This window comes from Struthio camelus, chromosome 3 (assembly GCF_040807025.1).
Source record: "Struthio camelus isolate bStrCam1 chromosome 3, bStrCam1.hap1, whole genome shotgun sequence".
NCBI classification, from domain to species: domain Eukaryota; kingdom Metazoa; phylum Chordata; class Aves; order Struthioniformes; family Struthionidae; genus Struthio; species Struthio camelus.
Genome location: NC_090944.1, coordinates 102,246,979 through 102,267,522, shown reverse-complemented (window position 1 = coordinate 102,267,522; position 20,544 = coordinate 102,246,979). Strand labels below are relative to the sequence as shown.

The 20,544-nt window shown below is 37.1% G+C and overlaps 1 protein-coding gene across 4 annotated transcripts in view; it reads left to right on the top strand.

Annotated features, from left to right (window-relative positions):
- STRN (striatin) overlaps positions 1-20,544 on the top strand; it is a 65,929-nt gene that overhangs the window by 9,638 nt on the left and 35,747 nt on the right. For all 4 annotated transcript variants that reach the window (XM_068939367.1, XM_068939369.1, XM_068939366.1 and 1 more), the window contains exons 2-5: positions 4,329-4,432; positions 11,967-12,040; positions 15,226-15,304; positions 17,307-17,471. In XM_068939367.1, coding sequence (XP_068795468.1) covers positions 4,329-4,432; positions 11,967-12,040; positions 15,226-15,304; positions 17,307-17,471 — 422 coding nt within the window. The remainder of the gene's footprint in view (positions 1-4,328; positions 4,433-11,966; positions 12,041-15,225; positions 15,305-17,306; positions 17,472-20,544) is intronic.

Sequence of the window (20,544 nt, the reverse complement as noted above, 5' to 3'; positions counted from 1 at the left end):
TGAAATAGATTGTTCCAGGCATCCTAATATTCTTTTCCCCCCAACTCTCTTGACTTTAATTGCACAACTTTAGCTGTAATGCGGTAACTTCTAGCGTTTAATTTGGAAGCAACTGGAAGTTACAGCTGCCTTGCTTCTTCTCTGCTGAGCCAGCAGGGCCCGAGTGCTTTATAGAGACTGTGCGCCCCACCCATAAGGCAAGAAACAATGTGGGTTTTTTGCATGATCCCCATAGGCTGCTTAGATTTGTGATGACTAGCTCACAAGTTTGATGCGTTTTAACTTTCTTAGCTAGACGATCACTTGTCAGAAAAACTGTTTGTTGAGGCATATTTGTGAATTCTTGAAATTTTTGGCAAGCCTTCCCAGGAGTGGCCGAAGCACAAATGTGAAGCAGCGTTGCAGATTATTCAAAATGAAAGTGTCCCCCTGATTGTGTCAGGTAGTTCAGACTTAAGATTTGACTTGCAGTAAAGTTGTCATAGTGGGAAGCTGTCTGTGCAGTCTAAATTTATTAATAATTTTTTTGGTTTGCAGTGGAATTGTAAGCAAACTCTAGTTGCACAGTTGTACTTTACCTCACGTTAACACCCTGACCGCTTACGTTTTAAATGTTTGCACAGACATCTGGGCATTGGCCAGATGTTTTGATTTCTAGGTTCAGAGTTGATGAACTTAAGAGTTATCACCAAATCATTTCAAGACTTACAAATATTGTAATTTGTCTTTTTTGAGATGTAAATTTATTTATTAAATTTTCATTTATATATTGTTTCATTTATGGTATAAACATGCAGGTTCCTCTGCACATTTTCAGTTAATGGCCAAGCATGGTAAAGAGTGAAATATGCTTTTGATGTAGACTGCTAAGTATTGTGGTTAATGTAAGATTTCAGTTATTCTCTTAATGCTGTCCTCATGTACGTTATCATTTAATCTCAGTATTATTAAGAATTTCTTAAATAGCGACATAAAACTTTGAGCCTACATGCATAATTCATGTTTTGTTGTCTACTGAGGCTTACTTAATTGTGATTATTGAGTACTTATATAGAAGGAGGATAAGGGTTTCTAATGTCCTGTGAGAAAGAAGAGGAATGGTCCCCTTGTATTTGGTATGTTATGAAAATGACAAAAGGAACGCGTTCTCATTTTCAGAGCAAGAATCACTGAAAAATAATGGGTGTGTTGGACATAAGGATTCTCCCCTAAAAGGAGCGCAGGCAAACTATGTTAGAAACTTTCTAACTATGTTAGAAACTTTCTAACTATGTTAGAAACTTCACGGGCCCCACCAAAAGGGCACAAATTATTCTTGAGCCCTGTGATGCGCTTGTCTATTTCTTGAAATGTGAAAAAAACCCTGCTTCTCTGTAAAGCATATAGTAACCATGAAGGATTCTGACAATAAATTTGAGTAGGACTGGACAGACAACTCTTGCATCATTAATTTCTGTCTGTTGCTGCTGCTGCTGCATACTTTCTGAGTAGTAAATACAAGGATTTCTTGAAAGTTTAGGCACAAGAAAAACTGCACGACATCAATAACATCATTGACATATCACTGAGGATAAAAGATGGCCAGACATCGGTTGATATTTCTTCCAGTTGTCTTCCTTCCTGTATAATATATATATAATGTTGTATATTGTATTATGTATAATAATATATATTTATATATATGTAGCTATAAGTATATATAGCATTCTAGTCGCCTCAAGGAGACAGAAGACAATCCCATTCCTTCATTTTGAATCTTAAGGTAGAGGTGCTTTTTTCCCAGCAGTAGAGTTAGGAACATTATTTTACATGTTTAAGAAGTTTATGATAATAGCTTTAACTTTAGATTCTCAAATGATTAGTCAAACCAGTCAGAGAACGAGGCCTTGCGTATCAGAAGCATGCCGTGAATGAGTGCTCATGTTAGCATCGAGGAGTTGTGTACTACTGTCCTATTTAATCAAGTGCATTTCTGTCTGTCTCTTACAAAAGTAAGTTGTAAAGACTACTACTAAGTTGCATTTTTTCCCTTTGTCTAGGCTGCTAGCAGTGGAAGAGTTTAAGCTCAGCTGTTCTCGTGAAAATGCCAGAACTTTGCTAGTTGTTAGTGCTTGACCTTTGGTGAGCCTAGGGCAGCAGGCAGGCTCTCGCTGGCTGTCACTTGCCAACCTGCCAAAGAGAAATGCTTCGTTCCAGCCTGTTTAGTCAGTTCTGTCTTAGCTAGAAATTGCTTGCAGACAGCAGGGCTCATCATACATCAATTTGGGTCGTGTCCTAATGTCATTGGATGATCTTTTGCATTCCAGCATTTACATAACATTGTACTCCCCCCCCCCCCCCCCCCCCGGCTGTGCTTTGATGTTATCTCACTTTCTTGGTTAGAAGGGCACTAGTTTCTTTCTACTGGGCCTGTTTGGAGGCAGGGGCAGAAAAATTACCGGGTGTATGAATGTATGTGTTTTAATCTGGATGTCTGTACAGCTGTTACAAAGTCAAATGTATCTGCTTTGGGTATTCCTGTTGTTACTGAGCGGGATAGTGATCTTGTTAAGTTGAAATGCTTCTTGCACAGTGAATTTTCTCGGTGTGGGAAGTGATGGCACCAAAACCAGTTTGTCGCTCATGCTAGTTTGAGCATTAAGTGAGGAGAAGCTTGACGCCAGAGTGACAAAGGCCCTCTGAAAGACGTCGTCAGCTGAGGTTTGATTCAGCTGAGGTTGTTTTGGAAGCCAAATACATTTCCACAAACGAAGGTGAAGATTGACTTCATTGGAGAGCAGCCAGTGTTTTTCACTTGTCCTAAACTGGCTGCTGTAGTTGGTTGACTGGTAGTTAAGGGTTTTTCAGATGTCTGTCAGGCTCGTTCCTGGCAGTATTTGAACGATGGAATTACTTCAGTTGGTATCATGTTTTGGAGCAGCTGCTATAGGTGGTCGCCTGCAAATGACCTGTTAGAGTGAGATTTTATCTGGCCTGATCTCCAAAATTCAACTGAGTTAGTTTGTGTGCGTTCCCTTTGTAGTTGATGGGAAGGAAGTGGCGTTTATGGACGCTGTTGTTGTCATTGAGTAAAAATCTAAAATCAAGTAAGTTATCCTTCAGAGGTGTCTGTCTGTGTTTGTTGACCTTAAAAGACATCTGGTGACTACTCTGAAGATTATGGCAGATGAGGAAAGGACACTGCTGTTTGTTTCTCCTAAGCTTTCCCTAGGAGGTTGGTGCAGGCTGTAGTATCTACAGAAAATACCAGCTGCAGTCCCAAAATGTGAATTTATATGAATGAAAAGTTTACTGGTCTTCACATTCAGCAGCTGATGTTCTAAACCAGCAATGTTTTATCCTGTTGATGCTTCTCAAGAGATAGGACAGATATTTTACAGACTTGTCTAGAAAGGTGGCAGAAAGCTGCTGATACTGAAAATGGCAGGTGGATGGCAGTACAGGTGAGGGTGAGGTGTGAAGTGGTGACAGCCTATAGGTATTTTTGTCCAAACGTGGATTCATGAGTTGTGAAAGCACGAGGACCCACTGTTTTCTAATGGGTTTGATTTAAGCCTCAAGTACAAAGGCAGGTAGTTCTGTGTTTATGATTAGGAATGACTATTGTGCATGTATCATCATTTTCTACTTAAAGGAGATTTTTTTCAAAGGCAACCAAGTACTTATTTTTTGCTGAAAGTCGAGAAAGGTTAGATGTCTGTCTTCCACTGGGCTTTTATTTACCTCTATGCCATTTCTCTCCTCCTTTCCCTGACTGAAATACCTTTCCCTGTTTTCCCTTTTTCTCTCGCTATTTCTGGAGAGCTTTCTTTAACCAGTTTTAGTAGGTATTACAGAGAATGCTTGGCACTCTGTTGCAAACTTTTTTTTTTTTTTAAGCTCAACTTGCTGTACTTCAGTCCTTTGACTAGTATCGTGTATCTAATTTATCTGTAGAGCAGTACACTAGTGATATACTACTTTAGTGAGTAGACAGAACTACTTTACCATATTCTCCCTGCGTTTTGTTGGTAAATGCTTTTGTCTGCTGAAGTTTTTTTGTATGCTTATTATATCTATTCGTTATCTTTGATTGAATGTTTAGAGAGTAAATAAACTCTGTCAAACTCAAATTGCTGCATTTCTTTATCTTTGTATTATTTTTGGAGCGTGCAGTTTAGGCATTTAATGTTTATGAAACACGCGAAGCCAGTTGCTTCTGGACTTTGTAAATCAATGCAAAAATAACTCAGGAAAAAAATGTAACACTTACAAGCTAGGTGGAATGATTTTGAGGAAACAGTTTGTTACCTTCCGAGTTTTTCTAAGTTGAATACTGTCTTTTGCAGGCCCAGATTGCTTTCCTTCAAGGCGAAAGGAAGGGACAAGAAAATCTGAAGAAGGATCTAGTGCGGAGAATCAAAATGCTGGAATATGCACTTAAACAAGAAAGGTACACTGCTTTAGTAATGAGTACACCATGCAGAAATTCTAAATGTGTACAAAAGAAATATTTCCTGTTTTTGTTAACATAAAGGCAAATGTATCCATCTTTAGATCTCCAACTGACAACTACTTAAATGAAAATTGTTGCACTAAATAAAGCTAGTTGTCTAAATGTTCCATATGCTTGTGAAACAATAGCTAACATTGTATGCATCCCAAAAATGTGCAAAAAAAAAATACTGTTTAGAAGTGATGAATACTTTCTTTCAGTTAGGTGATTCCACCTAGCTGCATAGAGTATACCCCACATTTACCATGTATTCTCTCTGTTCAAAGTTCTAGCTTTGTTTAATAATAGCTGAAACTGTCTTGAGTATAGTAATTACTAGTTTTTAACCTTGCTAAGTTTTTTTACCCTTTTCTATATGATAGAAAATACTGTACAGGAATATCTTTTGAAGGCTACCTGCGTACAAGGAACACGTTGTGTTTATCAGTTATTTGAATGTTTATTTCTTTGTTCATGGGAATTTCAGTAGACGTTCCTAGCCTACTTCTTTACTTTTTTAGTGTTATGTATACTCTCTTATTAATCTCATTTTTGAGCCAAACACCTTTTTTTTTTTTCCCTAGTGTACAGTGTTTCCAAAAGTCTTTTTGTTCATCTGATGTACTTTAGAGCTGGATTTATTGTAAAACGTCTTTTAAAAATGTTTGACTGAAGAATATATTTGTAAAACAGTTGCAAAGCAACCATTACTTATGTACCATTTTTCCCATCAGATAATTCCTACTTTTTTAAACTAAAATAGTCTTTTAAATATTTTGTATTACTAGAAATAACATTGGAAATACGAAGAATAGGCTACTTCTGCTAGAGAAACTAAAAAAGGACTCTAACAGTCCTGTTTCACATCACCATATTGTATTGTATTTAGGTTTGGCCATCTTATATGGGTTACTTTGGCACCTGAGACATGCCTTACCCCATCAAAGTCGACTCTTTCCAGTAGCTACCACTTCAGCCCACTAGCACAGAGCTATACCTGTTCTTCTGGATGGCAGTAGCCTCAATGCTATTGACGAACACCTAAGGTATCCCCTTCTCACCCAGGTGTTGTTATGGCACTGATCTTATATCAAGTTGCTATAGAAATACAAAATGTATGCATAATGGAGATGGCAGTTTCTAGTGATGGAAAGGTTTACATTTGAGGAGTAATTTAAAAAGATTAGAGTCACTCTAAAAGGAGACGGGGCAGTGGAGTACATTCTTGTGCAAAGAAAGATATGCTCTAAGGAGTACAGGGGCAGGAAGATTTCTGTTCTTGTATTTCAAAAAATGGTAGCGCTTCCTGGTTTCTTAGAGAAACCTCTAATATTTCAAAGTCCTAAACTAGTTAAATTAGGAAGTAATTTATGCAAAATTATCGGACTGCATAAATACAATGCATCTCCTTGTGCTATTAGAGAAGCTGAGGATTTTGTCAGATTTAAAAAAAAAAAAAAAAAAAAACACGCTTCTGTATTGCTAATAGAAATATCCACCAGTTGTATTCGGTAAGATCCACAGTAAATTAGACATTGAAACCTTAATGTTACAGATTGTGAACAGTCGCTTTCAGGATTAAGGAAAAACTCCTTGTGATTTCTTATTGGCGGGTTTACGTATGTATCTTTTATTTTTCTTGCACTTTTTTCTGCGATATATGGTGTTAGCCTCAGTTACTCAGGTCGCAGAACTACACAGTCAGCTGGTCTGATCCAGTTTGACAGTTCCTGGATGGGGGTGTAATCCTTTTTTAAAGTAAATCTAATGCTTGTGAATGGTGTGTGCTGAAGACAGCTATTTATAACAGTTTGCGGTCTTAAACAAGGGTTCTATTTGCCAGTTAATGGAGAAACAATCTTGTATTTCTGCTGGGAATGTCTCCCAACAAGTGTTCTTGCTTGATACTTAAAGGCATGGCACGATACTGAGCTTGGAAGCATTGCTCTCTTTCCCAACATTTTCCTGAATCAGCCATTAGCCCGGTTAGCCAGTAGTCAGTTTGGATGCTGAGTGTTCCCACTGGGCATCTCGGAGTTGAAAAATGAGGTCCTACAAGGTAGGAGAAAAACGTTTCTGGCCAGTTTTGCGAAGGGTGGTGCTTGTGGGAGGGGGCGAGGAAGCGTTCCTGCATTCCTTCGTTTCTGCCCTGCCCTTGCAGTGCACCAGAGCTTTCTTAGCTAGATGAAAGAAATAGGTGATTAATAATGGGGCAGAATATCCAATTGTGACCCAGTGGAGTGTGTGTTGGCAGCACCTTCAGGAAACCAAGACCAAGAAATGAGTGACACTGTTTTTCTCAAATACGTGCTTTTCTGAGCTGCTGTTCTATGTGGTGGCTGTTTAGCACTTCTTTTTCCGATCCTTACAAATAGTAAACTTTGCAAGCAGTCGTTGTTCTCTGTTTCATGGCACTCACGTAATTATATAGTGGGAAAGGTAGAAAATGAGGGTTACTCACGAATCACCTTGTTGTTTTTTTCTGACAAATGTAGTTGCCTGTAATGTTCAGTCATTACATCAGTCGTTGTAAGATTACCTCTTCGTTGTTTGTGTCTGGAAACCCAGTTATTTCTGCTAAAGAGTCTTAATAGACTAAATAGAAAAGAACTTGGAGGTAGTTAATAATTAAGCACTATTGTTTGTTCAACAGCAGTTTTGATGTAGTTTTGTTAACATCCAGTAGATCGCAGTGTAAGTCTGTCATTCATACTTCAGGGTTACTTTTTATTACTTTATCAATACTTACTTCATCACCAGTAAATTGCACTGTTTCCTCTGCATTTTCAGGAGCTAGCTGAAATACAGTACTCTTTCTCTCAAGTACATATCTAATTTAGTAACCTAGTCTAGCTCATTTCCTGTCTTAACAAATTTTAACCTAAGAACTTGACTCTTGAGCCATGTGTCTAGAAACACTTGATTTAATTTTATGTTGTTTTCTGCACTTGTGTGTCTCATCAGAGTAAGGCTGGCGCCTTCTCCCCTGTGCAGAATATCTCACAGTGCTGTTCCTGGCAGTCTGTCTTGTTTACGTCTCTTGGTTTGGCGGCGACTCCTAGGTCTTCTACGGATGTTTTGGCAGGCTCCCTCAGCACAGCTGGATCAGATGCTTCAGGTCTGGTGACAGATATTTCCAAGAAATAATGGCCTTTCTTGATTGAAATCAAATTTGTTTCTTTGTGGAGTATTCAGAAGAGTTTCATTGCTCTCAGTCGTAGGAAATTTAGAAGGATGAAAGCCCTTAGCAGTTTTTTCATCCACTTTTCAAGTGTTGCAGCAGCCGTATTGAACGTCTCTATGCACTGTTTGCATAGAAGACCCATGATTTAACGAAAATAATAAAGAAGATGAATTATGTAATGAAGTGCAAAAGCCAGAGCAATTGTAATGTTCATCCTTGTGTTAGTAACTACATCTACCTGGTAACATTGTTCAACAGTCCAAAAATAGCTCTCTTCCAAACAACTCGCAAAGCCAGTTTTCAGATGGGAAGTGACTCTTATAACGTTGTGTGTCCTCAAGGTGGTTACTTGCAAGTAATTCTTCATTCTCTGCATACAGTTGATAATTCAGATTTCATTTGCAGAAATTGAAATTAAGTTATCAAGGTTGAACAACTTTCAGATAACACATACTGTTGTGGTTTTTCTCCCTCGCCCTTCTCCCCTCCCCTGCCAAAACCCCCAAACCCATCGTCTTTGTTTTTGACTGGATGATAAAAAGATTAGAGGAACTTTAATTTTTCTGAATAATGATTTAGAAGAAAAAAATAATGTAGTTGTGCTTTGTTATGGTATGAAATTATTTCGCAGCTGAGATGGGTGAACTAGAGTTCAATGTGAACTGTAGAGGGTCAAATTCAATCTGTTCTTACTTGGAATATAAGATTTCTGAGGAAATTGAGAAATTAAGCATGAGAGGTGGGGAAGAGATTTGACTGGTGTAGAAATGGGTAAGTATAAACAAATGAACAAAGTATAACAAATTCTAGTTCTTTCGAAAATGATAACAATTCTAAGGGAATAAGCTATATTAAGAAAATATATTTAAAAAGTTAAAATTTATTCTGTGAGAAATTTGCTAGTCTTTGATTGCCATATGTGAAACTGAATTGTCAAGACTCCTTTCTAGACTTAGAGTCTGAATCCTTCTGCTCATCCCTTTCCTTACTATACTTTAGAAAGAAGAGGATTGTCTTTCGTATGTGTGACATTTTCAACTCTGCCATAAGAAAGTTCCCAAAACTAAAACTATACTTGTTTTCTGCAGGAGTGCAGAAATTTATTTCCCTGATGCACTGTTAGCTAAGTATAGTAATTTTTTTATTTTCTTCTAAACTTCAGAAGCTGACCACAGCTGGAGATGGGTTCACCAGCTCAAGTACTCTGACATGGTACTCATGATCCTGTTTCACATCTAGCTGATGTCTGACTCAGATACTCAAATTCATACTAATGAATTCTCAGATTTGAGTTTGGCATTGGATTTTCTGTCATATTCTGCAGGCAACGGTCTTTGGCTTTTTATTTTTTTTAACTTCCCTGCAACGTTAAGAGTAAGAATTACTTTTTTGAGGTTGTCATTTATCCAGTTGTCTGTCTTTGCAAGGACATTATGCTTTAGTTGGGTCTCTATTTCTGCTAGTCTCTCTGCCTGTGACACACAAAGGAGGAAACCTTAGAGGACCTTAGTCATGAAACAAATTTAAGGGCCTGTGACGTACAAGACTACATAATCTAGGTTATGCTTTTGAAGTAAGGAAGAATAAGAAAGGCTTTAAAAAGTGTTACATTAGCGGGAAGAACCAATTTCAAAAAAACTGCACTACTAATAGATGAGGATGTGGATGGACTGAATAATCTCACTTTATTGAATTGATTTTATAACGCCGCTAAATGAGGGGGAAAATACTAATACAAAGACAGACATAAAACATTACTATTGATTTAAAGGGGCCACCCCCAAAAAACTTTTAAAAGGAGCGTAGGCAAATTTAATGGATTTGAATAAATGTACTGAAAAACTTAAAAAAAAAAAAAAAAAAAAGTTACAAACTTGCAGAGTTGTTATCATTATTTTTTAAGATAAATTTTGGAAAACAGGAGAGATTTGAAGAATAGGAAAGGTATAAGGAATGATTCGTTCAGTTAATCTACCAAATATTTTCTTTTGGTTTTTAGACTGAAAATTGTTAATCAAACTTTGATAAGAAAATTGGTGAATGAATAGAGCATAATGTGATTTTTATGTAAGAACCATGAGCTGAAAACAAATGCCTCATGCCATGAAACTAATTGTTCTCTGAAATTACTTGGAGGAAAGGAGCACAGTGTAGCATATGTCACTAATTTGGGTTTGAGTAAAGTGCTAATATTTGCTCATTATTGCAAGACAAAGTTAGAATGGATTGAATATTAGTGTCACTTGAATTGGTGCATAAAGATGTTTGCATAAAGTCTACGTGAAGACTTTTAAGTTTTTGACAAAATGTAGCGTTTAGAGTTGTTGAGTTAGTGACAGGCTTTTGGGATTTGTTAGTTCTTGATCAGTCATTCTTTTCCATTAGTGGTGATGGGAGAAAAAGGTGTACGCAACATCAATATTATTGAAGAATAATGAAGTAGAGTTCTAAAAAGCAGGTGCCTACAGGGTAACAGCTCTCTGCTTGTGAGCTGTAGCGAACAGATAATTGAAAAATGAAATATTTCAGTTGTGTGTCCAGCTTTAATTTTGTTCTGTTCTTGGTAATTCTTTCTATACCAACCAAAATATTTTTTATTTTCCTTCGTTTCCCGCTAGCAATACACTTCAGCTGCATCTTTTCTCCTTTCCTCACTGGTTGTAGCTCAGACGAGTTAGAGCTTAGCGCTCTGACTCTTGAGAAGGAGGTCAGTTCCTTCGTCTATCTCTGTGGCTGTACCTAAGAGGCTTTTCTTCGATCTGCACTTACTTTTCTCATCCAGAGTTAAATGGGATGTTTATTATAATAGAAGTGCCGCTGAATTGGTAGGAAACTGGCACAGTCAATACTGAAGCATAAAAATTACCAAACATCGCTTCCCTCAGCACCGTTTTATTAGAAGTAATGAGCTTTCTTGATGAAATAGGAAAAGGCAAAACAAAACACAGCAGTAATGTAATGAAGGTATCCCAGAAGCAGTCAAGAGACACAGGTAACTTGAGAGCATTATCTGCAGTCACTCTTGATGCAGTCTCTCTAACTTGGTGGAACTTCTTGCTTCGTGCAGTTATGAAGGATCACACCCTGTAATTTAAAACAACAACAACAAAAAAGGCAACAAGCTTAAAGCAGAAGAGTTCCCTTATGAGCAGCGGAACTAACGAAGCCTGTTCTCCTCTTGGTGTATGCAGGGGTTACCTTTTTCTTTGTCTTTCGTTGCCGGTGTCTTACCTTCTCTCCTTTCGCCCATCTCAGTACGATTGCATTGGAGCTGCGTGTGTGTGTGCGCGAGCTAGTCGGTCCTTCCGCTATTGCCAAGCTGCATGTAAAGTATTCCCTGAATTATTCCTTGCCTTCTATTCAAGGTGGGAACTAGTATGAGTGCTACTTTTCTACATAGTTATCAATTTGTATGGAAGTTGGTTTTGAGTCCTCTAAGCTTTCATATTTGGCTGAAATTAATCATACAGTCAGAAGTTACTGCGAGCGTGAGAGAAGGAAGCAACTGAGAAACTGCACAAAGCTCTCTTTGCCTCCGTTTCTCTCTCTGTTTTTGTGTTGAAGACTTCCGTTTATTGTGATGAATCTTTTTTAATAACTTACATTTGTATTTGCAATGCTATACTTCTGTGGCATTATTTTGTGTGCCTTAAAGTGTATAGGCACTGACTCTGCAGGATGAAGCTTTTCAAATCAAAAGGCCTTTCTCTTTTTTGTAGTTACTCTGACATCATATAGCATGATCTGTGGGGCTTATTACATACTAGTTCTGTAGGCTAAATATTTTTGAAAGAAAAATCTCCATTTTTAAACTCAGTCAGGCAGCAGATTTAGCACCTTGGAGAAACTTATAGGTGGACCTCTGCCGTTACTAGAATCTAATTTAAAACTATTCTTGCTGAGGGCTTGCTTTTTTTGGCAAGCGTAGCGTTTTGCCAAACAAAACAAAGGCATTTAGTAGTTGAGTGATAGTGAACAAAATGGGAGAAGCGAGGAGCAGCACATATCCGTGAGGAAGGAACCTTTTCTGTACCAAAAACATTCTGTAAAATCTAGTATCTAATGATCTGGGTGTTTTGTTGTTATTCACTTTGCAAATATTTGCCGACCTTTGGAAGAAATAATTAGGCAAAGAAGTATGTATCTCAAGTTCTAATGAAATTACTTCATTTTTAAAATTTTTGTTCCAGCCTGGAAGGAAGGGGTGGCTTTTTTTAGTGAGGACAGATGACATTTATGATCTACAGATATCCCTTAAATGTGCTTATAGATTCCTTTGTTTTTATTTTTCTTTTTATTTTCTTTCAGGGCTAAATATCACAAATTAAAATATGGCACAGAACTGAATCAGGGAGATATGAAGCCGCCAAACTACGATTCTGGTAAGAATTTATTGAAAATGAGATTGTTGCTGACGTAAGAGCTTAACTGCAGCTTCTGCAAGTGCTGAAATGATAGTGTTAATAAAATAAGCCACTTAGTGGAAATAGACGTAATTAATGAAGGCCATATTTTACTATTATAAGATGCAAATAGTAACAATGCAGTTTGTTATGCCTCTTAAGATCATTAATGGTAGAATGACTATTAAACATATCTAAAATCAAAAATATATATTATACTCTAAAAGTCTCTTAATAAATCAAGTGAATTTAATTTAAAAAAAACCTTACTGCTTCTGGAGAGAATGATCTTTCTCTTCCTCAGTCATGTGAATGAGTATTTCGGGACAGGGATTTATAGCTATAAGAATCCTTATATTTATGAATAATTCTTTAGATGAAAAAGTTAACAGCAGAGGACATGCAATATGTATTACGTGATTGTTTAATTACCTCCCCTGGATTCCAGGAAAAAAATAATGAAAACACAAATTAGAAATAAGTAAGAATCTGAGATTAGGGAATTTATAAGTAAAGTTACAGCGAGCATTGGAAATGTATGCAGCAAACTTCAGTGACGTGTTGTGACAGAGCCACTTTTCACCTCAGTTTCTGGAGACCATGCTTGTTTCTCCAGAAATTGCATCTCATTACTTCAGAAAAATAGATTTTAAGTCCTGAACAGTTGGTATTAGGAAGTGAAATTACTTCCTTTCTTCCCTCCTTCTACCTCCTGTCCCTTCCTCCATGGGGGGGGGGGAAATAGGGGGTATGAGAATATGGGTATAGGTCAAGCCCTTGGAAAAAAAATCACCTCCTATTTCTCCTCCTTCTCATCTCAGTCCCCTGATACTTCTACTACGGGAACAAAACTAGATCCACCAATACGTAATGGAAGAATAGAGACAGTCTGCAGACCTCAACTCTTGTCATTTGGTTTGTGAAAGGGATGGCCAGGTTTACTGTCACAGTTATCTCTTTATCTCATTGGATTCAGAATGTGTTTAAAAAAAAAAAAAGGTCAACTGATGACATTTTACACCAGGCTTTTCCTGTCTAAGATGTAATGAAGTTTTGAGGAATTTTATTTCCTATTCATATCACAGTCATTTCCTGAACTGAAGAAATAGTTTAATCTGGTGTTACTCAAGTGGCAGACACTATCTGTATTAGACCACAAATAAACTTTCTCCTGATTGTGCCAAGATCACGTTCCTTGTTTTTGTATTTTCTCAGAACGCAGCTATAGCATGTTGCTCAGGGTTTCAGCTGAGAAAGCATAATGCAAGGCCTGGCTTGCCCAGCAGAGCCGATGCCACTGCACTACTTCTGCAAAATGAATATTAATGTAATTAGCTTTGTTAAAAATATGTTATTCAGATCTATCCCACTGCATTTTATTTGTAGCTGTCAGGAAAATGCATTTTTGCTCTATATCAAATCTGCAACGGTTAAAGATGCAGATTTAAGAGCCAGACTTTGTTATCATGCTCCTTTGGAGCTGTCCTCAGTAGGTACTTGACCTTTCCCCCTACCTCCCCTTACCCAGTCAGGAAAAAATGTTGAAATGTTTCTAGCAATACTTCTAAATGGGTCCTTGTTGTTGTTCTCTATGGTCTCTCGAAGAGCCTAGGAATACAGTTCTGAAGGAAGAGTTTAATATCCTGATGTGATTTTTCTCTCTCTCATGAGATCATCTGCCCTTATATGCTTGTATCGCAAATCCCTTCGTTCTCATCCATAAACTGCTGTTATGAGGAGCTGTCATCAGTTTTGAGGAGACTAAGCAGAAGAGAATTCTTACCTGTAGATGTTTTCAACTTTAACAGTGCCTTCAAATGAAAGGTTTTCACTCTCAAAAGGAATTTTAGATCAGATTTGTCTTAGTCTTGTTTTAGTTCTTATGTAGCGTGAGCTTTGACAGCTGTGTACTGGGTCCAACTGTGCTCAGTTGTGTTCAAAAGATCCATTGTGCAATTGATTATTTCCCACAGTTGCTATTGAATGGATTTGTGAACTTGAGATGGATGAAATTAATATGGTTCAGTTATAAAATTGCATAAAAAATCTCCATATGAATTTTGATTAATCTTTGACAGCTTCTTTGGTATTTTTTTTAATTCAAACTTTTGAAGGAAAATGGCTTCCAGTAAGGCAGAGTAACTTTCCTATATCACGTATTGAGTTATTCATAGGATTACACCACAGGTTTTTCTGGTTCTTAGTCTTGTTGCATAAACAAAAATTCTGTTCCTCCTTTAATGTTTGGACTACAAGGATTTCAAGTTTTGTGTAGACTTTTGTAGATAACAAACCAAGATCTTTTATCTTGGGAAGCATATGCTTTTATTTGTAAGCCTCTCCCCTGAAAACAACAAACCAAAACCATCATGTAGTATGAAACTATATGCGGGATGAATCTGTAGCTGTTGGTAGCTAGCCTTTAGATAGGATTTTTCCAGAACAGCCACATGATTTTTTGTGTGTATGAATTTTTGTGTGTTGTTTGGATCCAGATTTGTGGTTGTGGAAAGTGTGGTGAAAATTTGTTCAGGAGCTTATCAGGCAAAAAAAGGCAAACAAGCAAACTCTGCTGTATTTTTTCTCCTTTCTTCCACAAAAGATGTTTGATGCAGGTATGTCTGACGGGTACATGTTGTATGGTCAAAAATTAAGGAAATTGATTGGATAATAAAGCTTGTAAACAGATACCATGTAGCAGTTGTGTTAGGTGTTGTTAACAGTTAAAGATGGTTTGTGTTCAAGCTGAAGTTTTATGAGCAGCAATCATATTGAAAGGTTAATGCAAATACAGAACTCCAGGTTGTTCATGTGCCTGAATTCCCTTTAGGGAAAAAAAAAAAAAAAAAAAAAAAAAAGAGTAAGAGTAAGTTGGGGATTTCTGCCTTGGATGTGAGACGGAAGGGAAGACGCTGATGACTTACAGAACTTGCTCTCATACAGTTGGATGCAGCAGACAGTCTTTGTTATGTGTAGGTTGTACTATAATTACATACTATGTGCATTTTTTATTTCTTGGTTGATTTTTGACGCTTTGAATTTTTATTTTTTTTATTAAACCAGTCATAATAATTCAAAGGCAAGCCGCATTTATCTTTTTAACTGGATGGCCATTGTCTTTAAAAATAGGAACAAAATGTTTTTAATGAAATAATCTTTTTCAGATGAAGGGAATGAAACGGAGATTCAGCCACAACCAAACAGTCAGCTAATATGGAAACAAGGACGACAGCTGCTAAGACAGTAAGTGCTGAAAAAAGACTTGAATAAAGAATGAAAGGAAAGAAGCTGGCAATGGAATGTGGTGATGGTGGTATTTGAGTTTTCTGTTAGATTTTCTTTCAAGAAAACTTAGTGTGATGATGGAGTTCGTTCAGCTTCTGCCCAACTTTTCCTCTTTTTTTTTTTTTTTTAAATGTTTCAGAACTTCAAAAGAGAAACCTTGTCAAATGAAAAACACCTAACCTTGCTTACTTTCCGTTCGCTAGGTACAACTGAACAACCTGCTTAGGAGAATAATTGGATGATGAGGCTCTTTTTTCCTAATTCTTTTTGCAATGAAAAACAAAACAAAAAACGCACAAGTAATTCTGTTTAGAATAAAAATACATGGGATCAGGGAGGGATAACTTTTCCTTTTGGCTTGCTCTGGGTGTACAAAACACTAATACTCAGAAGGTTAGACTAGAAGTACTTCTTTTTTTCTAATTCACAGTTTTTGTCATTGAAACAAATGTCTTTTAGACTAAATCAGTTTTTGAACTGTGATCCTAATGAGTTTTTCACTTTCAAGCAACTTACTCACATTCTTGTGTGCTTTTGCTCAATTACAGCCCTCGATTTAAATTTAAGTGGTCTCTTAATAAGACTATATCAATATTGCACCACCTTTTCTGTAAGTCAGTCTTTCCATGCATCTGCCTCATTCCCTAGGCTGATAGTCAGATATTGTCATCTTCCAATCAGGTAGCAAAGCTTTTCTTTTCTGATGTGTTTTTTTTTCATGTTACAAAGGGGAGGGATACAGTAAGGACGGTCTGGGGCTTATTGGAAAGGATCAGTTCCCAACAAATTATGCAGAAGGTAAATTGTCCAGTTTGCGTGTTGGATGACTCTTACTGACTTTTCTTATACTAGAACCTGCATCTCTGTGTGTATGTTGAATAAATGTAAATAAAATGGCCTTGACATAGATTGGTGGTTTGAAGACCTGTCATTTCCTCCCTGTCTAATACATAAATAAATTACATTCTCTTCATTCAGCGGTGTGTATTACTGACAGGCTTTGTTTTGCAAAGGTGACTTGTTTGGTTTCTGTGCAGCCAACAGTGTTTCTCTGCTAATGTGGTTATGTAGAGGATATGGTTAAATAATTGGAGAAGCATGTTCTTGTTGGAAACATTCATGCCCTTGATTTGATGTAGCTTTTACCATAATATAGCATTTCCCCTCTTTATAGTCTTTCAGAATATTGACCATTTAATTGGTCCAATGCCCCTGAGAAGACAGTTATTAACTTTGTATTCCAAAAGAGGAGGCAGAGACTGATTTTTCCCAAGGCAATACTGCATGTTGATGAAAGAGCCAGCTTTAGACTTAGAGTTTTTTTTTTTTTTTTTTTTTTTTACAAACAAGTCCAAGATTCCTGCTGCCCAGCCCTTGTATGCAAGACAAATGAATATTCTGCAGAGTAAGAAAAGAGCAAGGCTAAATTTATATCAAACTTTGTGCGTTATAAATAACAATTTTTTCTGTTGTAACTACAGATACAGAATTTGTTTTATTCACTCAGTTTTCCAGCCTTTAAATAATGATTTTTCTAAGGAACACATCTGACGTTTTTTTCCTGCACGTTTAGTTTCCGTGTATAGAAGAACAGAATGGCTACGTTGTATATGCAACTGTAGTGATTTTTTGTAAGCTTGTAAATGTTTTAACTGAAAGTGCTTTTCCATCCATTTTAGTAAATGAATGAATAACGTATTGTATAACCTCTGACTGCTAGGCTCTTTGATTTTATTTATTCCTTTATTTATTTCCCTCAGAGACTGTAGAGGCTGGTACTGCAAGAGACGAGCCCTCTGCAGCTGGTACAGGATGGTTTATTAGCATGTTTCATTAGCACAGCACTATACTTTGCCAAGCTAAGGAACTGAGAATGAGTTTAGAGAGGAGTTTTTATTTATGGATTTGAGTAAACAACCGAGATGTGCATGTAAGATTAGCGTGACTTCTGTTCCTACAGGTATCTACAAGAAGTGGGCTACACTGACACGATATTGGATGTGAAGTCAAAACGGGTACGAGCTTTGTTGGGCCTCTCAAGTGATGCTTCAGAGAAGGAAAACAGAAATCAAGAGCCAATGGTAAATGGCACAGAGAGCCAGATTAAAGAAAACGCAATGATCGGGTAAGCATCAGAGATGACAGTGTTATCTTTGTGCATAAATGCAATTAATGATGTAGAACTAATTTTTGTTTACTGAGAAGATTTCAGGACTTTTTGCTAATTAGAGATTAGAGTATTTTTGCCTAATTTTATTATATCGGGTAGTAAGTTTGGACACAGCACCTCTCTCAGATTCACAGAATAAATGCAATATGGGGTTTTTTTCAGTTGGATGGCAGCACAAAGAGAAGTCAAGCCTCTTTGAGGTACAGTTGCTAAATGCTTAGAGGTCAGTGTTGTTTCAAGTTAACCGCTTTTCATTTGGATTATTGGAAACCTTACTGTGTAGATTACAGGCTTTGCAATTCTGGTGTACACTGACTTTGACGTTATAGCGTGCATCAGGTAGAGGTTTATTTTGATAGGATCTGGAAAACATGCATTAAATTCTAATGCCTGAAAGTTCTGTTTTCCACTAATGGATATATATATGCACAAATCTGGCTGAAATGTAAGATAGTCATCTGTCTTTTTAAATATTTCTAATACTACCAGAAGCTAGTAAATGAGAGTAAAAATGTTGTGCTTACGTTTGCTTTTAAATAATGTTGAAAATATAAAAGACTCTTTTTTGAGTTTTTCTATTTTCGTCTCTTTTCCATGCAAAAAAAAAAAAAAGAAAAGAAGAAAAAGTTAAATCTGTAACTTACTGTACAGGCTTCAGGAAAACAATCTGTTTGTTCTTGTTTTAAGATGTTGTAGTTATAAAACTTGAAAAATCATGCAGAAGTTTTTGTCCAAATAGTACGTGAGTTTTCTGTTCCCCGTAGTTTGTGCTGTCATCAGCATGCAGTCAGCACTGTTTTTCTTGAAGATTCTCCCTCCTCTTTTTTTCTTTTGTATACTAGTGTGGCAAAACTCAAGACCCTTTTATTCTAAGGTATAACACCGTTACATGATACATTCTGTCTTTTCAAAAGTATTTGTAAAATTTCATTATACCTGGCAGATAGTTACAATGACAGCAGGCCAATATGTTATATAAGGGCATAAGTTCATTGTTATGTAGTTAAATTTAATGCTGTGAGGTGGAAAATTTGAACTTAAGAGAAAACCCCCAAGCTATTAAAACATGCTGCTACATAGTTGACAGGCCACGTCCTTTATGTGTGAGAGCTTTGTTTGTGAAGGAGTCCTTGATAGATTACAGTAACAATTTTAGTTCTATTTCTGATGAAGTAATGCTTTCTTCTCCGGGGAAGTGGCTAAATAAAGCTCCCCTTCTTTTTCCTATGCTTGAAAATTAAAATTTTATTGAAATATTTAATTTGGGTTTGAAAAAGAGGGAGATCTATAAGGAAGTCATGTGATGGAAGAAATGATTGGACAATGCATTTGAGAGATCAGTTTCGAATATACATGCATTTTTCAAGCAAGCAGACTTGCTTTCTGGCTAGGTATGGTATTAGGTTTAACATTTGTAGTCTACTCCGTGGCTGAGGGTATTTGCTGATAGAGAAAAATCAGTTTTCCTTCCATTGTTGCTCTACAAGATTGTCAGCTACAAGGCTGTTAAGGCACGCGCACTTCGAGAAGCTTTGTTTTCCTCTCACTTGTAATATATAACGTGGCAGACTGTGTTAGAAAGCTAAGGGGAACGTTTTGATACATGCCGTACGTGAGACATGACTCCGGAGTTTTGCAATGAAAGAATTTTCAAGTGATCTTGTTCCACATAGTCATGTCGGTCTTCAGGGGCTATTTTGGGTTTATGAGTATCAGCTGAGATATCTCTCACTGAAAGGAAAAAGTTGGGATTTTTATTAAAAAAAAAAATATATATATCCCTGGTAAAGATGAATCTAAGGCTGGCTTTAAATGCTAGGATTCTTCTGGATGTTTTAGTACACGTTCAGATCGTCCTTCTGAATTTTCAGTGCGGGAGGCGTTCCATGGCTTTCTTCCTAGCAGAGACTGCCTGTTATTTCACAGCTTTTTCATCTTGGGCTAGTAGATGGTGTAAAAATTTTATGCTTCACTATTTTTGTGGTATGTGGCATTATTTACCTTTTCTCAAGTGCATTATCACTTGCCTGGGAAGTTTCCAAGTGCTGCTTTATGGCGGATTGGAAATCAGAAAGGGGATGAGATACTGTTCTCAGCTAGCTCATACATACCTATTCCCTGCCTAATCTATTACTAGCATTACTTAAGGATATACAGGCCAGCTTCTTTCTGAAGTGTATCAATATTGAATAGGTGACTAGGGTTTAAGGCATGTTGTTCTCACTCCTGATCCAAGCTGGAATTTTTGCTGAGCGTTCAAAACTTTTTCATTTCATTATTTTATCATGTGCTTTTTTTATTTAGGTGGCCCAGCTAGCTTGATTCTAGCTTACAGCGGAGGAAAGATCGCTCTGTGAAGCAATGTCGCTAATTCTAGGAGGGAGAAAAAGTCGCTAATTACTTCTTGTGGAGGGAGAAAAAGTTAGCAATTCTCTTAGCAGCCTCTTGTTATTCCTAGTGTGCACGTAAAGGGAGAAGAGGATTGGGGTCACAGCAAGCTCAGAAGTTTAGAAGGAAGGCAAAGAACAAGTCTTTCTAATTTGGTAGTGACAGAGGAGAGTTACGGTGAGAGACTGGACGAACAGGAAGAAAAAAAAAAAAAACCTTACTATAATCCCCAAAAGATTAAGGGCATGTATGGGTTTGCCAGGATCACTGGACATTGGGACAGCTGCAAAGTATAATGCAGATGGAAGACACAGGGTATGGCTGTATGAACACAGTGAAACCGTATGAGAAAACTTTCCTACTGCCACAGAACCATTTGAACTACTGAAGCCAGTGCAGTTTGGCGAATTTTGTGGTTGAAAACGCTTAATGAAGCAAACATTGAGGTCAAATACCTGCTAGCATGGAAGTAGTGGTCAACCTGAGGACGTTTTCATCGTCTTTGAAGAAAAGAATTCAAGGCAAAATATAATGAATGCATGGAAATGAGTCTAGTTTAAAAATGAATATCTGTGCTAATGAGAGGAAAAGCAGCACGCAAAGCGTTGTTGGTTTGTTTGGTCTTTGCAGAACTGCATAA